A 19497-nucleotide genomic window follows, 5' to 3' on the forward strand; every position below is an offset into this window, starting at 1 on the left:
CAGCAGGTTCAGCTGGAAGACAAAGAAGTATAGAGTAGTTCTGGTGAAACTAGGAGAGAGGTACTTTGTTTTCTGCACAACCTGAGGTCTGGACCAAACGGAGCTTCAGGAAAGCAACTCGGATATAAGCAAAAAATGAAAGTGGATCATTATTGAAATCGTCATATGGAACAGCTTCTATGTAGTTGTAGGGTATTGGTGCTTTTGATGACAAATGATAGTTTATGACATCTATGGTCTAATTAAAATATTGAGTTCATCTCTTGTGACCTTATGTGAGTATGCTAGTGCATATAGTAATCTCCAAATCTTAAAATGAAGATACATTCACAACAAAATTTAGTATATATAGTATATACTATATATAGTGTGCTTCAGAATTTTGGTAAGTGGACCTACGGTTCATAGTTCTTTTTTTTTTGTTTGTTCGTTTGTTTTTTTTTTTTTTTTCAAAATTATTGTTTAGGCTACAAGGTCAACAGTGAGCTTCATTAAACCACATGATGCTGCTGTTCCTACTCAGGGTGACATTTACGGAAATCATCCTTGCGCCCTCTAGCACTGACAACGCTTAATTTCAAGTGCTCCGTGGAAAACTTCATTTCCCAGAATTCATTGTGAAATGCTGCGGCTCTCAGTATCCCCTGGAAAAATTTTAATGCCAGTATGAGTCTTATGAATAATTCTCTTATATACACACACAAAAAAACATCTTCAGTCAGTTATAAGTAAATATGCAATGCTCGGGTCTCATTATGAAATAGGAACATGTCTTCAAGCTGTTTCAAAACTCCGTTTTCAACGGGGATACTTGTAGTCAACTAAATTCCTTGTATTAGGACCTCAATTCCGGTGTCATTGGTGAATGACCGAAAATGTTTCACAGCAGGTTGTTTGTCAGGCTGCTTTGTAAGTAATTTAACAAATTATACTTGAAATGTTTGGGAGTTTAGTTTCTGTATCATAAGCATAGTGACTGGCTCAGTGGTTTACACTACCTGAGCTTTGCACAGTTTTGCACTTAGCTGGCAAAGCTCATCTGGCTTAGCTGTCAGTTACCTTATAGGCTAGTTAGCCTGCCAATTCGTATATGTTGTTATAACTCACTGATAGCCAGAAAGCTAACTGGCTAGCTGTTTGCTAATGTCCAGTTGAAATTTTACTTTAACTGCTAACCTGTTCCTGGTGTCTGACCTTGCCTGTCTTCTTGACTTAAGGCAGTGTGTCCATTCACTCCAAAATGTTTTTTCAGAGTTAGCATCAGCCAATTAGCCTACTTTTAGTTTTGATCCAGCAGTGACTGGAAGCAGCTACATTAGCTGTTCAAGTCCATATGTTTGCATCTGTTAACAACTAACGTTAAGTTTGCAAGGGAATGCTTTTGACAAGAATACAGATGGGGTCTTTTAATATCAAGAAGCAACGTTAGTCTCAGTGTTATTTTGTTAAGACATTCAAGTTTAGAGGACCACTGAACCTTTTTCAGTAGTCACTGATACATTCTCTGGCTGAAAACAGTTCAAAGTTCAGCTGAGTACTGCTGATACTGCGTTTGCTGCTGGTGTACGTGTAGGTTACACATATACAAACACAGCGTTTGTCAAAACTCTGAATGAAGTCCACTCTCCTGAAACAACTTATTTAGCTTCAAGGCAACACAAAGTTTCGTGGGTAGCCACCAGACATTTTCTGCTTCTTTTTTCTCTTATTGTATCTTTTACGTTGTTACTAATAGGCAACTTTTTGGATATTTTTTCCTGCAGGCTTGCGCTGCTCACATTTAATAGAGGGAAAACAAATTTGCATAAATAACATTAATTAGCTTAAGGTCTCAGAACATCTGTGCGTCAGACTAGTGCACTGCAGAGTGGCAATCGTTTGAGATCTAACATATGTATAATTATGTTTATGAAGGGAACAGTGTCATATCATCTGTTTTGGGAGCTACAGCTTAATGAATTTGTTCCATCACTGTAGCTAATGATTTGTTTTTTTTCAGTTACTGGTTAATAAAGTAGTTTGCAGAGTGTTAGAGAGTAGACAACAAGAAGACGTTTTAAAAACTGGAAGCAGCAAATGTTTAATTGGTCTGCAATTTTTATGTGACATTAAAAAATGATCACTACTAATCTTTCAACACTGAATATTCATTTTCAGTTCAAGTCCTTAAGATGGTGAATGCAGCTTTTTACAGTATATGATAAAGCTTTATACTACACATTTACATTGAACTGTGTGCTAGCTTAAGTTACAAAATAAATACATTGGTTAGTTTGTGGTGTTAGGTATGTGTACACATTTTAAAAAAATATTGCAAGGAGACAGCTTTGGTTTAGGACCTATGAAAGCACATTTAACCTTCTTGCTATGTCTGTAGCACCCCTAGCATGTTGTTTGTTTTATCTGTCAAGAGGGTTATTGCATAATACCTCTAGTTTTTGTTTAAAGAATTGTCTCACAGCAAACATAGAATGTGACAGAGCCTCCTCACCGTGTATAAAGCTGGTATTTGTAAACGGCTGTAACTAGATTTGATATGAGTTGTGATATTGATCTGAACCATATAACAAATTTATGGGCTGCAAAAACAAGACATTGGTCTAAAATAATCTAAAAAACATCAGAGCTGGTTAATAATTCTCTTTTTTTAAGTTTGTTCCTGACTGTCACATTGCCAAAGCACTGTAGTCTAAAGTCCAAAGGATAATGTCTTGGAGGAAATGTGACTGCTCTTAACTGAAGAGGCTTTATATCACTGAAAAATACGAATAAATACTATGTTGTTTTTCATCCCCCCCAAACCATTTTTAAATGACAGCTTATCTTTGTGTCTATTTGAACAGCTTAATTCGTGAAAAATGTTTTATATACTACTGTAGAGTTATCACCTTCCTTTTTGTGAATATTTGGTTTAGACGATATGATTCCTTGAAGTTTTTATGTTTAATATTCATCTATATATTGACATCTATTGACATCCTTTCTCTTTTTAGTGCAGCAGGGTGGAGTCAGGCACTGCTATACAGGAACAAGAAAGAACATCTACATCAACAAGAACACGAAGGTCATCTGCCAGGGTTTCACAGGGAAGCAGGTTTGTACTGATGGCTTCTTACTGTTATGTTGTCTTTATTATTGCTTCACATCGGTTTAAGTTACTATAATCTTGTGAAATCTCAGTTTTTCCTTCTTACACAAACACTCACTGAGACACACAATTCTTTATTCTTTGTTGTGTGTCCAGTCTTTCTTCATTTCCCAAGATCCCTTGAGAGGAGAGCTTTTGAGTTAATTATTTCCAACATTTCTTAATATCTTCACATTTGGTTCAAGTCAGTTTTTGTTAATTTAACCAAATAGTTTGTTTCAGAAAGAACACTTAGAAATCTGTACAATATGTAGCAGCTTTCCTTCTCGGTTTAGATAAAGAAAATCTCCTCTATTGGCTCAGGAAGAGCAACTAAAGTTCGAGATAATGACTTTACCCCTATTCTCAGAGCAGACAGTCAGGTAATGGGTGTGCAAAGAACAGAGTAGACAGAGCATTGGTGCTATAGAGACAAACAGATTTGCAGTATTACTGTAACTTAAAGATTTTAAGAATTAAATAAACTTATAATTTAAAGAATTTCAGGCAAAGGGACAAACATTTGGAATAAAGGTGAGACTTGATCCAATAGAAGACTTAGGTTTCTTTTTCATCTTTCTTTTGTTTTTAAGTCTTATTCATAATGATATTTATGATCTGAATCAATGCTGCAAACTTGTCTTTGGATCAAAAGATATAGTTGCAATGCACTCTTGTTATTCTGTCATTGTTGTGAGAGTTGTGTCTTTGCATCAGAAGTCTGTATGTCAGGTTTGTTCTTGTTTCAGCATGTTTTGGGGAAAGAAAAAGCAGCTTTAATGTTTTACCTTAACTTGAACTTTTGTGAAGTTAGAAAATCTGCCTACCCTTAGTGATAGTTTTAGTCATTAAAAAGAACTTTGTGTGGCAGATCCTGATCCTTCCAGATATTTCTCAGGAGCATGAAGAAGCTCAAGTGTTTCACTTGAAACTATATCCAGTCAAGGAGAATAAAAATCTTCTCCAGTGTGTTCATCTAGCCTGAAACGTGGACTTTATAGAGTCATACTCCCCTTCTGTCTCTATGCATGTTTCATTTTTCATTTTCCATTTTCTCCTCAACATAATGAAAGGTTGTTAAATATAGCTCCAGTGAACACTCTAGGTAATTAGAGAAGGATGACAAACGAAGTAAGTACTATTGAGTGCACATTGTCGTGTCTTTCTGCCTTGATAAGCAAACCATTTCTCAAATTTATTGTCCCAACATTCGTGATAACGGCTGGCAGAGTTAGCAGGGTGAAGGCGTATATTACAGTGGTGGAAAATGCTGATTCATAGCTTCTAATTCGTCTTAATAGCCTAGTTAGAATTTTTACATTAAGATCATTTATTTGCACTTGTAGTTATAACTCTTTGCTACTTTATCTACAGTATATTGTTTCAGCATCTCAGTAATATTTAACTGACTACAGATTGATAAGGTTTATTCAACTAAATCACTGCACAGCTCCATCATGCACTCATTTTCTGAAAAAGGAGAACTGAGCTTCCCTCACATGATTTTACCTACCGGAATTCATTCGGCTCCCTTTACTGCGAATACAAACACCAGCATTCACTCTTTACTCATACTAACTGCTTTAAAACCGTGGTAATAGGCACTTCTTTCCATTTACTCTGATTATATTTACATCATATATTTGTAGTGTGTATATATATTCTGCAATAGCTTGTCAGAGATTTCCAGTGATAGCAAACCCAAAATTATGTAAGTGCTTATTTATTTTATTTAATTTCTGGAAGTTTGTTTGGGTTGAAGCAAATGAACTGCCTTCCTGAATGTCAGGAAAAAGATGCCCCAGCAGTCACACTTGCCTTCACAGTAACCTGCATGGGAGTGACAGAATGTGAAATATTTTTGTACACTATCTTTCTTGTCGAAGAGTATATAAAGCCTGTTTTGATTTGTTTTTCAAATGTTCTGCGGGGACATTACACTAAGCTTACATCATTATTTATCTGTCTAGAACATTTCGATTTCTTCTCATTGAATATATTTCCCCTTAGTTACATTCCCTAGAAGAATCCAGCCTCACCGCTGCATCCATCCCTTTACTCAGCAGCACAAGTGATTAATCCTGGATGGCAGCATATTTCTTCCTTCCTCCATGTCTGTAATGATATCTCAAGGTTGATGCTACAGAAGCGGCGGTACCCCACTTCATTACACACTGATGCACACACTGACTCCTCTTTCCTTCTTTCCTCATAGGGAACGTTTCACAGTCAACAGTCTCTTGACTACGGCTCCCAGTTAGTTGGAGGCGTCTCCCCTGGCAAGGGCGGTAAGACGCACCTCGGGCTGCCAGTCTTCAACTCAGTCAAGGAGGTACGTGTGACTCCTCATCCATCTTTGGCTGGCCCTTAAAAAAGATGGATAATATTCTAAACAAAAGTTGAAATATGTGGTATGGAGCTGACAGATTTGCAGCTAATATCCTGTGAAGGACTGTGGAGTTTTACAGATAAATTTAGAAGAAACATTAGATGGCACTATTTCATAACCTTAGAATTTCCATTTTTAATACACCACCAATACATTTATTCTTTGCCTCAGGCAAAGGAGGTAACAGGGGCAGCTGCCTCCGTTATTTATGTACCCCCTCCGTTCGCGGCAGCAGCCATCATCGAAGCCATTGATGCAGAGATGCCCCTGGTGGTGTGCATCACTGAGGGCATCCCCCAGCAGGACATGGTGAGAGTAAAACATAAGCTCCTGCGCCAAAGCACCACTCGCCTCATAGGCCCCAACTGCCCAGGAGTCATCAATGTAAGCTCACACTCCCTCTATCTCACACTGAACATGGTTTCTGTTTTTTGATTGTGACAAAGAGGCCTGGAAGTGCAATCTCCCTCTCAAGGGTGCGGTGGTAATTAAGATCTAATGCATTATTTTTCTGCATAGTCAAGTTTAAACCTTAAAGTGGCATGTTTTTTAATACAGTTACATTTTTTTTGCTTGTGTGTTTGTGGTAGTGATTAATAATATCACCTGTCTGGATTGAAAAACTCATGTTTTCTGGATTTTAGGGTATAACAAAATTAGCATTTGGACACAGAAAAGTTTAATAAGTTATGCTTTATCCTGGGAATTTGTGGAGAGTCTTTGAATTTGTTTTTGTTTATATGACACAAGCTTATGCTGTAGGAAAATGCTGAATAATAAATTAATTTTTTACAAACAAATGGTTTTGTCAGTAAAGAGGAAAAGTTTGACTCAGTTTAAAGGGGGGGGGGATCTAGTGACAGAACATTTCCAGTGATATCCAGAAGAAGTAGCGAAGTTTTAAAAACGTATGTATATAGGTATGTATATCATGGTAAATATTCTTTAATTAAAATGTGTATATGTTTTCCATCTTCAGCCTGGAGAATGCAAAATTGGAATCATGCCAGGCCATATTCACAAGAAAGGAAGAATTGGTGAGATTTACTAATCTGGTTTAGGAATTCACAAAAACACACACTTTAGGTTCTTATTTATTTAAGAATATTTGCTAAATGTCACATTACATTTGTAAACAAATTCAGCTGCTGACTGAAGATCGTTCAACAACAATCTTTAAATTACTAAAGTCATACTAATACCTTTTTTCCCAGTACTGTCCTTCAGTCTTAGATTGAGCTTTAGCTGTTGACAGCTCGATAAGCAGTTTGTGCTACTGATGGCCAGTGAACCTTTACAGGAAGTCTGTTTTATAGTAAATCGACTGGCATCATTCCCAAAGCACAGGCAGAACAGCTGTTACACAGCTCTGTTATGATGCTGATCCCTTTTGTTTTTGCTGTCATATTGACAACAATTCAATAAAAGTTGGGCAGAATATGACAGTTGGATTTTATTTCATTTATCACTCTTGATCAGAGCATTGTTTAAATAGTGCCACCCCAATTTCTTTTAAATAAATGTTAAAAAAAATGTTTTTATACTATTTTTCAGGCATTGTGTCTAGATCGGGGACCCTGACATATGAAGCTGTACACCAAACTACACAAGTCGGCCTGGGCCAGTCAGTCTGTGTTGGTAAGCTTGCAATGACCTGCTGGCATCATGAATTTAAATTTAGCACACATTAACACAGCTCTTAGTTTTATATACAGGCATTATTAAAATAATCAATTAGCATGGAATAAAAGAACAACTTTATCACAAAACAACATATGGCTTTATTAATTGCTGGGAGAAGATTCTGAGGACATTTTTGAATAATATAGGATATTGTATTAAAATATGTGCTGCATGTGCCTTGAAGACAGGATGGTCACTTGATACCAGACAGTCAATTGGAGCCTCATTGTGATTGTTGGCAAGACCCAGGACCTGAGTTTCAAGACATAAAATGGACAGTGTACTGAAACACAGCTCTTTTAATATGTTGCATATGTTGCAGGTTTTACTGTATGAATTACAAGTAATACAGTAGTGTCAGCAATTCTCAAGTACAGATGGAGAATGTCTCATTACTGGCCACCCTCTTATATAGTATAACCTTGCTTTCTGTCTGCACAGTTTCTCACAGTCTTGTCTATAATTTACTATAGTTTCTCCTGTGGATTTGCAACACATGCAGCTTTATAGCCCGACCTGAAGCTGAGACATAATATGGAACAATGGTTCTTGCAATGGTTACAATGGTTTTCTCTTCAAAAAGGAATTTCACTAACTTCTCTTGGTCTTTCATCATTCTTTTGTTGCTCCTTAATGTCATTCTCATCTGATGGGAGCTCCCTCCCACAAAGTTCACGAATGCAACTACATATAAACAGGTCATTTCATTAGAACATCCAGACGTACTGCTATGATACCATTATGCCCAGCTGTGTTACTTCTTAGCAGCACTGTAAATATAAGACTTTGTATTTTACAGAAGCTAATTCTTGTGGCCCCTTGGTTGCCACCAGAAAATCTGTTTTAAAGGGCTTGTTGGACAACCAGATTAACTGAAAAACAAAATGGCCATGTTGTTCTTCAGACATTTTAATTATGGGCTGTGCTCTACACAGACTATGTAAAGCCGGTGCAACAGTAGTATTAAGTAAGGTTTATTACTGCGTCTGCTAGCTACATCTTTAGTTTGAGTGTGACCTAGGGGCTACAGCAGATTACAGTTAATACACTATTTATTATCACTGTCATCGTTGTTGGTAATGTGTTTCTTTTTGATTATTATCCATGTACGTTTTTTTAATGGTATGAATATAAATTTAGGTGACATTGAAATGACATTTAGTCTGTACCTGAGTTTTTATATATCCTGGCTTTATTTTCTTTGGGTGTGTGTTATTTTTAAAAGATATTATTGGACACTTGTGATTTGGAAATTCCTCACAATTTATGCTCCTTGTAAATGAAAGGAAAGGAATTGTTAATTTATGGTGCAGAGATAAAGGTGGTTTTGGACAAGTATACCATGACATAAAATATTCAAGTGTTTAACCTCAGCCCAGTTTAGCCTTATTTTTAAGTGTTGCTCATCTACAGTTGCTTAGGGAAAGTATTAAATTTCTTCTTTATGTGTTTTATTGTGTTAGATATTTAATTTAAAGCATATATTTTTATGAGAATAGATCACAAACCCACAGAGAAGTATGCCCTGACACAATACTGTAGTTCCCATCATTTCTGTGGAGCTTTACATCATCTTTTTGCTAATTGTTTTGGTTATACTGCCTGTTACTTTAGTTGTGATTCACTCTCACCACCCTCACTGAGTTGTTAGCAGATGCAGCTGCTAAACAGCAAAAAATCTGTATGCTACCTGCTCAGCACCAGACTGCAAACGAAGTGGGTCACTAGCTGGTGAATATAGCAGAGCTATAGCAGGTAAACAACCAAATATTTCCCTCAGGTGGTGATAAAGACCAAAACAGAGGTAAAAAGAGAGTAAATATTGGACATAGTTTTTCCAGGGCACCTGAAATATGACTTCAGAAATAATGCTGCTCTGTTTCTGCTGGATGTGTAAATAGGTAACTGTTTGCTAAGAAGTTCACCGTAAGTGGCCAAGAAATCAGTTATTGCAGGCTTAAAACAGTTGATAAAGCGAATACAGTAAAATCATGGTGAAACTAAATCAGTATAGAAAGATTTCATGTACTCATGGAAAAAAAAAAAAAATCATGTTCAGGCAACCTCAGTGAGCAATCTCAGTGCTGGTTATCAGACCATTTCGACATAAAACTGCTTCTCATTCCGCTCCAAGGATCAATATCCATGTGATCCTTGCTTTATGCTTATCAAGTAGGTTGAAGTGTTTAGCACCCAAGCTGCTGTGGAGGTCTACTGAGTTTTTCTCTCTATCTTCTAAATATTTACAGGAGTTATTATTTGAGTCTTGAGTATAAAACAAGTGTTTGCTTTGTCTCCTGCAAGGTATTGGCGGGGATCCATTCAATGGTACAAACTTCATAGACTGTCTGGAGGTGTTCCTGCAGGATCCCAAGACAGAGGGCATCATCCTTATTGGAGAAATCGGAGGCAGTGCAGAGGAGAATGCTGCAGAGTACCTAAAACAGCACAACTCTGTAAGGAACTAACATACTGGACACCCATGATTTCACTTCACTGTGCTTGTAATATCCTCTACTACAACACTTTAGCTCAGCAGGTAAATCTGTTTGTATAAAAATTTACTCTTTTCTGAATTAGCTCTTAGTCGTGACCTGTCACATCTATCAGCTGTAGTGAACACGGGACACTATTGTACAACAGGGATGGGACACTGTCAAATTCAATATATCGTTGTGCCAAAACATCACAGTATGTATTGTTATACATCATGTAGTCTCCATACGCCAGCAACTTAATATTTTTTGTAAATAAGACAGCCTAACAGAACATATATATCACGTCCTCCCATCTCTATCAAACAAGGAGGAACTATGGAAGTGTCTTTTCTTTTTGATCATAGCCTCAGGATTTTTCTCACTTTTGTCTGTGTGACATGTGTGATTAAAAATTAAGAGTGACAGATGGGTTGAAGGTACGATTCACAGGGTATGTTCCAGAAATTTGCAGCACATGTGATAAAGAGCAATAGGGTGATGACTGCCTTGTGGAGCTAGGTGGCCAAGTTGTAATATACATTTTTAACTTTTCCAGCCTTGTATTTGGCATTTTATTCCTTGCAGATGATTTTTAATCTGTTAATTTTTTCAGTGTGTGTTTGTCTCTGTCTCTGTGTGTGTGTGTGTGTGTGTGTGTGTGTGTATGTGTGGTGTTCTTGAGCTGAGAAATGGATTTGATTTGCTCTAGGCTGCTTTAATGTATGCAAATCTCCCGCTGGCGTCTCAGGAGAATAACTTCTCCCACTCAACAAATAAAGTACAAACACCCCTCCCTTTCTACCCAGTCCTTCAGAGTGTTGACAGCGGGGACAGTTCAAATGAAACACATGCATGAAAAGCCCAGCAGAGCATGGCAGTGAGCTGCAGATCTTCTGTTGAGAGTCAGCTGTGTAGAACACTGTACATAAAATGGTGTACCTGGACTTTATTTTTAATAGTCGAGGAGAGTACCAGGGAGTCTGGACTCATTGTTTTTACTTTGGAGAAGGCTTAGCTTTCTTAATTTAAATATATTTGAATTCAAATCACCAACACAGTAACCTAGAGCAGCTCCCATGTGTGAATATTGTATAAATGTGATGCACAATGATGCTGGAAAGAAGCAGCAGGTGAACTCAGCCAAACTTCCAAAATAAATAAATATTACAAAATAGTGAAGGACTAAACTTGATGATGGATTCTTTCTGCAGTCTAACAGATTTAGCCAATTCATGATCTTTATTTTACTTTTTCTTTTTGAGGTATTTATGACTGAATATATAACAAAGTGGAAAAAAACAATTTCTTGGGGACTATAGAGTACCATAGGGATGACATGTTTTATAGGCCAGCCCAGAAGTTAGCATCAGCCTAGTTCACTCAACAAAAGCCAGTGGGATTTTTCCGTAGGCTTTTGGAATGCTGTAAAAAATAATGACGTTTAATATCTCAGACAGCCTCTGTAGTCTCATTTAGCCACTTGTTTGCAACCGCTTTTTTAAGACACTTTAAAGCATTAAAAAAATCACCATTGTGGTATTTACTGATATATTTTATATCATATAATAAACTGTGAAAATGTATTGGCCTTGTGTTAACTACAGACCTTATTTCAAGTGTGTAATCAAAAACCCATTGACTTTGGGGCGAGGTAACCGGTAGTGCAACAATCCTAACTCCCTACTATGGTACTCTGTTTATTAAGGGCTTAATGCTCATATGAGAACTAATCCACTTTTTCAGGTCACTGTGAAGGTGTGGTTTGATTAGATTAACAGTACACCAGCTCATTGGATCCACACCTCTGAATGTCATATTTCTTCAGCAGTTTTAAAAGGGACAACCAACTCATCAGAGCTTTGTGGGATTGGGTCAAAAAACTGTGACATTATCTTCCTTCATAGATGACTCCTATTTAGGCACATCAATGAAGAATAGTGGTAGACACATCTACAAAATGACATTGCTTCAGCTGTACACGTTGTTTCAAGTCAACTTATAGAAAAAAAAATTAACAAATTTCTTTTGTTTTGGCAAATAAGCAAATTATCACCTCTGTAAAGCAGTTTCAGCAAAACTGAACATTTTCACTTTCATGAAAGGAGGATTTTTTTGCAGGACTGTTGTATTAGACTGCATTAGCTTTAGCTTGGTGTACCTAATAAACCGAGTGTATGTGACATCAAGAGGAGACACTACAGCAAAGACTGAAACCCTTTTGTAAACTAATCAAAAGCTGTCCAGCTTGGCCAGAAAATTGTTGACGTTGAACCACATCACTCAGTCAGAAGTTAATTGAAAAAAAATTTTTTTTTTAAAGCTGCTGCATTTCACATTTACTTGAAAAATTTTGCCGCACTGGACACATGTATAGAATTCTTAGTGAAACTAAAAGTCCAGTGTTATGATTGATTTGTGTCATGCAACATTAAATATATTGAACTTCTACTTGGCACATTAGACAAATTATACCAGAAAGGTGCAGAAGTATTGATTTCGGTATCCATCAGTGTTACAGTTGAGTTACTGCTGACTGTTTAACTGCCGACACCTTAATAAAGTAAAATTCAAGAAAACAAGCTTATACTTCCCACTAGGTTCTCCTGTCAGATTTTATGATGCAGAGCATATTTCAGGGTTCAGTCTTCATCAGCGTCTGCAACGCTTGCCAAAATAATATGGTCTTTAAAAAAAAATCACTCATATTAAAGGTCTGCCCATCATTTCCAGAGTTTCACAGGCTTTCTGAAGCCAGAAATAGGTTTTACACAGAATAACCATACTGTAGTACAATTTGCTTCATGCTTATCAAGGAGGTTGAAGTATTTGGAGCCTAAGCTACTGGTTACTGAGTTTTTTTTTGTTTTTTTTTCCTCTTTTCTCTTCTATTTGCCAATTTTATTCATGCCTAAGGTACATATTTATAAGGGAATATAATTGTCTTTCTTAGACTTTATAAGTGAATACAATTCCTCATCATGGAGGAGGCTGTTTTGTATTTATACAACAAAGCCCTCCTCCCTCATGTTGGTATACAGAGGTGGAGGAACTACCCTATTGGTTTCATAATTAATGGTAATATATCTGAAATGCTAAAAAGTGGAAGACAAAAGACAGGAAAAGTGAATGGAAGTATGACTGTCCTCTCTGTATGTATTGTTTGCACATATTATCGAGGGAGGCAGGGATTAATGGAGTAATTAAACCCCTTTCGTTTGAGGTAGATTTACGACTTGATTCACATGAGGGTGGTTTGTTTATTCAGAACGTGATTTGACTTATGAATAATAAATGGAGTTTGGTGCTAATTTGTTTTGTGCTTACATTTTTCAGTGCATAGAACAGATGCTTGTAACTTATTTAGAGCACTTTAAAGTGGTATTTCCTCTCACTGACTGTGCAAGTGTTAATGTCTCATTAGCTGTGCATTTCTACCCAGGCCCTCGACATTTCCCTGGCTGATTTACGCCCCACTATTCTTAATTATGAAAAGGCGTCTCTGTTTTTTATTAGTGGCTGCCATCTTGTTTCTGCCAGTGTCAGCTTTGAATATTGGAGCTGAAATGGCAGCACAAGTGGGTGTCTTTGAAGGACCTTGCTGTATTGTTTTGGTTGTTGATCATGCCACATTCACTGTCTGAAAGCAGTCTGCCAGATGAGCCACAGCTTCTGTTGAAAACCCAGGACTGTGTGTGTGTGTGTGTGTGTGCACGCACATAAAGCCATCTTCCTCAATTAGGTTGTTATTTCAAAGCATGAAATATTAGTTGCTGTCCACAGTACTGCATGTGCACACATACACACACTTGCCGTCCATCTTACTGGTTATGATGTCATTGCTGAAGATGAAATATTAGCTCTCTTCATGTTGGAAATGATCTTAACTGTTGAACGTAACATCGATCAGTGAGCACGCAGCACAGACAGGCGCTGAGCTAATCAGTGCCTCCATGACTAATTACCATCTCAGAAACAAGATGATATGAAATGGCAGGAGCCTGAGCCTCTATTTGGTCATACACCAACCCATGCAATTAAATGGCTTGATTGACCCTTTGTTTTAATAATGCAGGCAGAGACAGAGATGGCTGATGAGACAAACCTGTTATCATGAAGACTCTGTACTGTGAGGACATGGGGTGTTTAATTTCTAATGAGTGAATAAAATGCAGATGCAGAAAACTCATTTACTCTTTTTATACACCTCATGTTTTGCTTCTTTCCTTTCTCTTCCTCATCTAGTTTGTTGCTTTACTAGCTGTGCTCACATCCTTGCATGTTGCCTTGAACCTATTCTGTCCATTTTCACCTCACTTTACCCTCCTGTTTTTCTTTCTTTCCATCTTGTATATCTAAGGTGCTAATTCAAAGCCCATGGCGTCCTTCATTGCTGGGTTTGAGCTTATTTTCCTTTTCTACCCATTTACACCTTATTTTACACATGCCTTTTTTTTTTCTTCTTCTTTTTTTATGTCTAGGGTGCTAATTCAAAGCCCGTAGTGTCCTTCATCGCGGGGCTAACTGCTCCTCCCGGCCGTAGGATGGGCCACGCAGGTGCCATCATTGCTGGGGGAAAGGGTGGAGCCAAAGAGAAGATTGCAGCTCTGCAGTCAGCTGGAGTTATCATCAGCATGTCCCCTGCCCAGCTGGGTAGCACTATGTTCAAGGTGAGTCTTTATCTAAACCAGATGTTATATAAAGTAATTATGACAATGTGATAATTGTACTGGCTTGATGACATGTAAAAGGACTATACCACACAGTCAGGTTTTAAGTATAATATAGTTGTGAGTCAGATTTTTGCATGTCGGCATAAAACATAAATAGCTAAATATCCTAAAATCTATAGCTATCTCCACTTTTAAAGGCCACATTTAAATTCAGCACCTCAAAGTTCATAAACATTAGCATATTTCCATATAATTTTTAAAAGTGTACACCAGTGTTATTCTTTCCAGACATATTCCTGGGAGATTAACAGGTAATAACAGATCATTAAAATAAAGTGTTACCATCATAGTGTAACACAACTATTGAGGTGGTTATCACATTGTAATAGTGCTTTAAAATTTGTCTTTCAGCTCTAGACCAAAACATCTTGTGATGGTCACTCAGCGCCATCTTTCAACACTGAACAGTTAAAAATGTGAGAAGGTTCACTAGGAATAAGAAGCAATTAAAAAAAATAGGAATAGCAATGTTGACATTGAGTTTTAATATGCTATAAAAACATTTTTTTATTAATTAATGAATGCATGTTGACAGCAGCCGAGTTGGCACCACTGCCTCTTTATTTCAATTTATATCTAGGGAGGCGCTGTTAACAAGATGTATAAAAAGTGAAAGCATGTATTGCATCCATTCTTCATCTTATACTTTAATTAACACTGCTGGCACTGTTGCATACAGCTATAGATTTACATGCGTTGTTTTTTAAACCAAAGTTTAATTCATAATCATAGTGTGTAATGATGAAAAACGTGCTATGGGGCTGTTCATTTTGCAGCACATTGTGCTCATTCATCTCTGTTAATCTCATTGACCACTGTAATCAAAGTAATAATGTGTAAGTGAAGTAAGTAGACATTAGGGTTTGGGTGTGGGAAACAGTGATGACCCCAGTTGCAGCTGTTCAGGTGGTGGAGCACATTTCTGCTGCCATTAATCTGCATCAGCCATGACATGAGTGGTGAAAACATGTAGTTACTTCAGAGTATTCAAACCCCTTCACTTTTTGCACACTTTGTGTTTTAGATCTTACTTGAAATTGATACATTTGCTATTTGTACCACTCTACACTCAGTTTCCCATAATGGCAAAGTGGAAACATGTTTCTATGAATTTATGCAATGTATTTAAAAAAACACAAACTGAAATCTCTCATTTATGAAAGTATTCAGAATTTTTGCTGTGGCACAATTGCAGTCAGGTACATCCTGTTTGCTTAAATTATTTCTGAGATGTGTTTCAAACTCGATTGGCATAAACTGAATTGATTTGAACTGGAACCATTAGCACTGTCCCTAGAGTTGGCCATCCATTTAAACTGAGTAACCGGGCAAGAAACACCTTGGTGATGGAGATGGCCAAAAACCCAACAGCCACTCTGATAGAGCGTCAGTCCTCTGCAGAGATGGGAAAACTTGCCAGAAAGATGATCATCTCATCAGCACTCCATTAATCAGCCTTTATGGTAGAGTGGCTAGGTGGAAGTCATTTGTAGTAAAAGGCATGTGACAGCCCACTTGGAGTTTGCCAGATGGCATTTAAAGGACTCTGAGAGCATGAGGACAAAGATTCTCTGGTCTGATTAGACAGAAAGTAAACCCTTTGGGTAGAACTCCAAGAACTATGTTTGTTGAACACCAGGCACTGCTCATCGACTAGATAATTTAGCCTTTACATAGAGGTCCTTATAGAAAATTTGTGTCTCTTCCACCTGTCTTCGTCCCTCCTACGTGAAATGTGTGGAAACGCGCAAGGAAAATATATGAGGAATGAGGACTCAAGGAATCGCGTTATTAATGACATGAGACATCCTTTCCTCAGACCCTTCATCTGAAGCTTCCAATTACCAACTGATTTCTGATAAAGGGGTCTGTCAGTTCACAAAAAAAACTGCAAAGGATGGTCTTGTATATCCTCGCTCACAACTCCTTTAGCAGCCTCCTCACTCCTTGGCACTCAAAGCTGATACAAGACACTTGGCATGTTCTCGGTTGGTCGGAACAACTTCCAAGTCGATCAAGGACCAAATAAGTAGGAACAATCTTATAAGAGACTTGAGATGTATCCTCTGACTGTCCCTGACTTAAACTGCTAAAAGGTCTCTGACGAAGCTTGATATAATCTACCAGAAAGATTGGGATAAACTGCCAAAATCCAGGTGGGCAAAGCTTGTAGAGTCTTACTCAGGAAGACTGGAAGCAGTAGTTACTCTGCAAAGGCCAAATAAGCCTCTAAACAGAGCTGAAGTAAAAGTCTGAATAATTTTGTAAACAAGAGATTTCTGTTTTTGATTTTTAGTAAATTTCCAAAAAATTCTAAAAATCATGAGTTTGATTTATTATTGATTACTGGTGGGTGAAAATGGCAATTGTAGTAATTGAATATTAACATACAGCATAATAAAGTACAAAAACAGAAGGGTTCTGAGTACTGTACCTTCTGAAGCCATTGTATCTGCAATACTGGATACATATCATTTTTAATTAGAGATTCATGGATTGTACATACAACAACAGTGGATACATTTAGGCTAAAATCATATGTCTTGACATTATGTCAACTGTAAATTTATACATCAACAAATGTGTGTTTAGAGTTGTAAGATGTGTGTTACATTTTGAGGAGTTTTCAGTAAAACGTCTGCTGGCAGTAGGCAGTAGTAAGGTTCTTACTAACAAGTGGCCCATCATCAAATTGAACGGATAGTGCTGAACTTGCTTTTACATAATCTCATCTTCACATACTGTTCATCGTAGTATTAATGAATCTTAATGCACACTGCCATTTCAGTTGTAGCATGAACAGGATGCAGCATTCTAGTATGGCCAAATAAGGGGAGCATGATCCACTCACATCTGATACCCAAAATAAAAATACTTTCATCACATAAAGTTTTAAAGTTTAAAGAGCTGCTATTATGACCTATTCTTATACATCTTGAGTGTATTTTAAATATATCTGAGACATTTTATTCACCCAAAGTTGTTCAGATTTCTCAGTCCATCTTTCCAAACAGCCCAGGTTCCCCTCTCTCCTCTAGCGGGCTGTTCTGGAAATTAACATAAAATTTTCATTATTCATGATCACCTACTCTGGTTGGCTTGAGGTGGGGACTTATGTTCACCCCCAGCAAATCAGAATGGGACCAAATGAATAATACAAGTAATCTTGTGGTCAGTCTTTACCTTGCTAATGGCTGCAGCTGGAAACGCAAGAGATGTATGAACCAGAGTCTAAGTTTGTGTTTGTTTGTTTTCATACCAGGCCTTTAAGTTTGTAAAGATATTTCCATTGCTTATATAATCTATTCCAAATTCGGTTTTTTATTTGTATATTCTATGGTTTTTGACTTTAGATTTTTTTTTATCCTACTTTAAAGATTTTTTCCAGTTATTTGTGTTATTATTCAGTTGTTCATTTGTCTCCCTTTGTTTGGTTATTGCAACTTGAGGCTTATTAAATGTTTTATATTATGAATTTGGTGCACAATGAAGGCCCATGACCAAAACATGTTTCTTATAATCTCTCTGCAAGATTTCAACTGCTTCTTTTGCTCCTTTTTCTTCATTGATGACCTCTAGTTTCTACTTTAGCTTTTTCTAAATAGTTTTTTTTTGTTTTTTTCTGACATCTATTTCTTACATGCTCTTTTTCAATTAAAGCCCTTAAAAATTGGATTTAAATGTTAGTTTTTATAACATTACATTTTCATGACTAATCGTTTTTTTTTTAAATCCATATTTATCCATATGTTAACACTCAAACCCTCAAGTTCCTTCATCAGAACTGCATTGGGATTCGCACGATCCTCTCCCCCGCTCAAAACCCTCACCAGGGTGCTCCGCTCATTATTGCTCAGCGCTCAACTCGGATTGCATCCTGCTCCACTCAGATTGCACCCACTTTCTCCAAAACAGGAGAAATAATCAGCATTTAATTCACTTTTAGCTTAAACTGTAGCCTTACATCCCAAAAAACTAAGAAGCAACGCCTACTTTTAGATAGATAGAAATGATTTATTTCAAATTACAGTTAGACCTACAGTATATAACACAAAAGTCATATGTAAAATTCAACAAATCAATGGACCTAATTAAATAAAATATACAGTACACCTGAATGACCTTTCATTTTCCTTTTTAAAGTACTTCAGGAATTCCATTGTTGAGCTCGCAATGGCCAATTTTTGACTGAATGGATGACTTGTGCAACACACAGATGCATTCTGGGTCGGGCTTGGGCATGCTTCAGGCTCATGGTACGAGCAGTACTCAAGCAAATTTGGAGCAGGACATAGGCCGATGCTCCGTCTCTTTTCAAAAAGCCGCACTGCATTTTGTCCCAAATCCGTCTGCTTCTACTACCCACTTACTTGCGCTTCGCTCACATGCTCTGGTTGAACGATAATTAAATATGCACTGCTTGCATTGATACTGAAAAGAATTCTCAGTGCCACTGGTGCAAGGACAAGATATAAGAAAATGTATGTTTATCTGAAGAGGACTTAATTCATATACATGGTAGAATAATTATAACCTTTTACTTGTTTACAAAATAGCTGGAACTCATTGGAGCAGATGATATTATTCAGTGCTGCTCAATATTCATACAGATGCATGCAGACAGACCGAAGCAAACACATTTAATCTCCAGTTTCTGTTGGTTCAAATTCCAACCCCCCCCCCCTAAATTGGAGGCGACCCACAGACTATATTTATGACTTCTGCACTCCTCATAAATCTGACCTCAGGTGTGTCAAAGCTGTTGTCATTGCTAACTTGTAAATGTCTTGCTTTTCCTTCATGTTTCCCTCAGCTTGAATACAGAAATGTTTTCACTCTTTTACCCTTTAGATTGGCAACCTCTACTTTTCTTATTTTACTCCCCCTCTTCCTCTTGTCTTGTCAAGTGTCTGAGTTTGTCTCACACAAGATGTAGTCAATTTTTTTCCCCCTCTGTCACTAACAACTCTACACTTGCCTTGGTGCTAGGATTCCTGTCTTGTATGTCAAGTTACTGCTGAGGACCCACAAAACATTGGTCTACTTATGTCACAAACACCTGCCGCCACCTCCTCCTCCTCCTTCCCTGTC

The 19497-nt window shown here is 37.3% G+C and overlaps 1 protein-coding gene across 2 annotated transcripts in view; it reads left to right on the top strand.

The window, feature by feature from the left end:
- Positions 1-19497, top strand: part of suclg1 (succinate-CoA ligase GDP/ADP-forming subunit alph) — a 23749-nt gene that overhangs the window by 1182 nt on the left and 3070 nt on the right. Inside the window, exons 1-8 of one of the 2 annotated variants that reach the window (XM_020601987.1) lie at positions 777-909; positions 2994-3094; positions 5343-5459; positions 5688-5900; positions 6496-6553; positions 7071-7154; positions 9504-9655; positions 14155-14343. In XM_020601987.1, coding sequence (XP_020457643.1) covers positions 876-909; positions 2994-3094; positions 5343-5459; positions 5688-5900; positions 6496-6553; positions 7071-7154; positions 9504-9655; positions 14155-14343 — 948 coding nt within the window. In that variant the 5' untranslated portion in view covers positions 777-875. Of the gene's footprint in view, positions 1-776; positions 910-2993; positions 3095-5342; positions 5460-5687; positions 5901-6495; positions 6554-7070; positions 7155-9503; positions 9656-14154; positions 14344-19497 lie in introns of those variants that run through there. The other variant, XM_020601986.1, reaches the window with a different exon arrangement.

This window comes from Monopterus albus, unplaced genomic scaffold, assembly GCF_001952655.1.
Source record: "Monopterus albus unplaced genomic scaffold, M_albus_1.0 scaffold54.1, whole genome shotgun sequence".
Taxonomy (NCBI): Eukaryota; Metazoa; Chordata; class Actinopteri; order Synbranchiformes; family Synbranchidae; genus Monopterus; species Monopterus albus.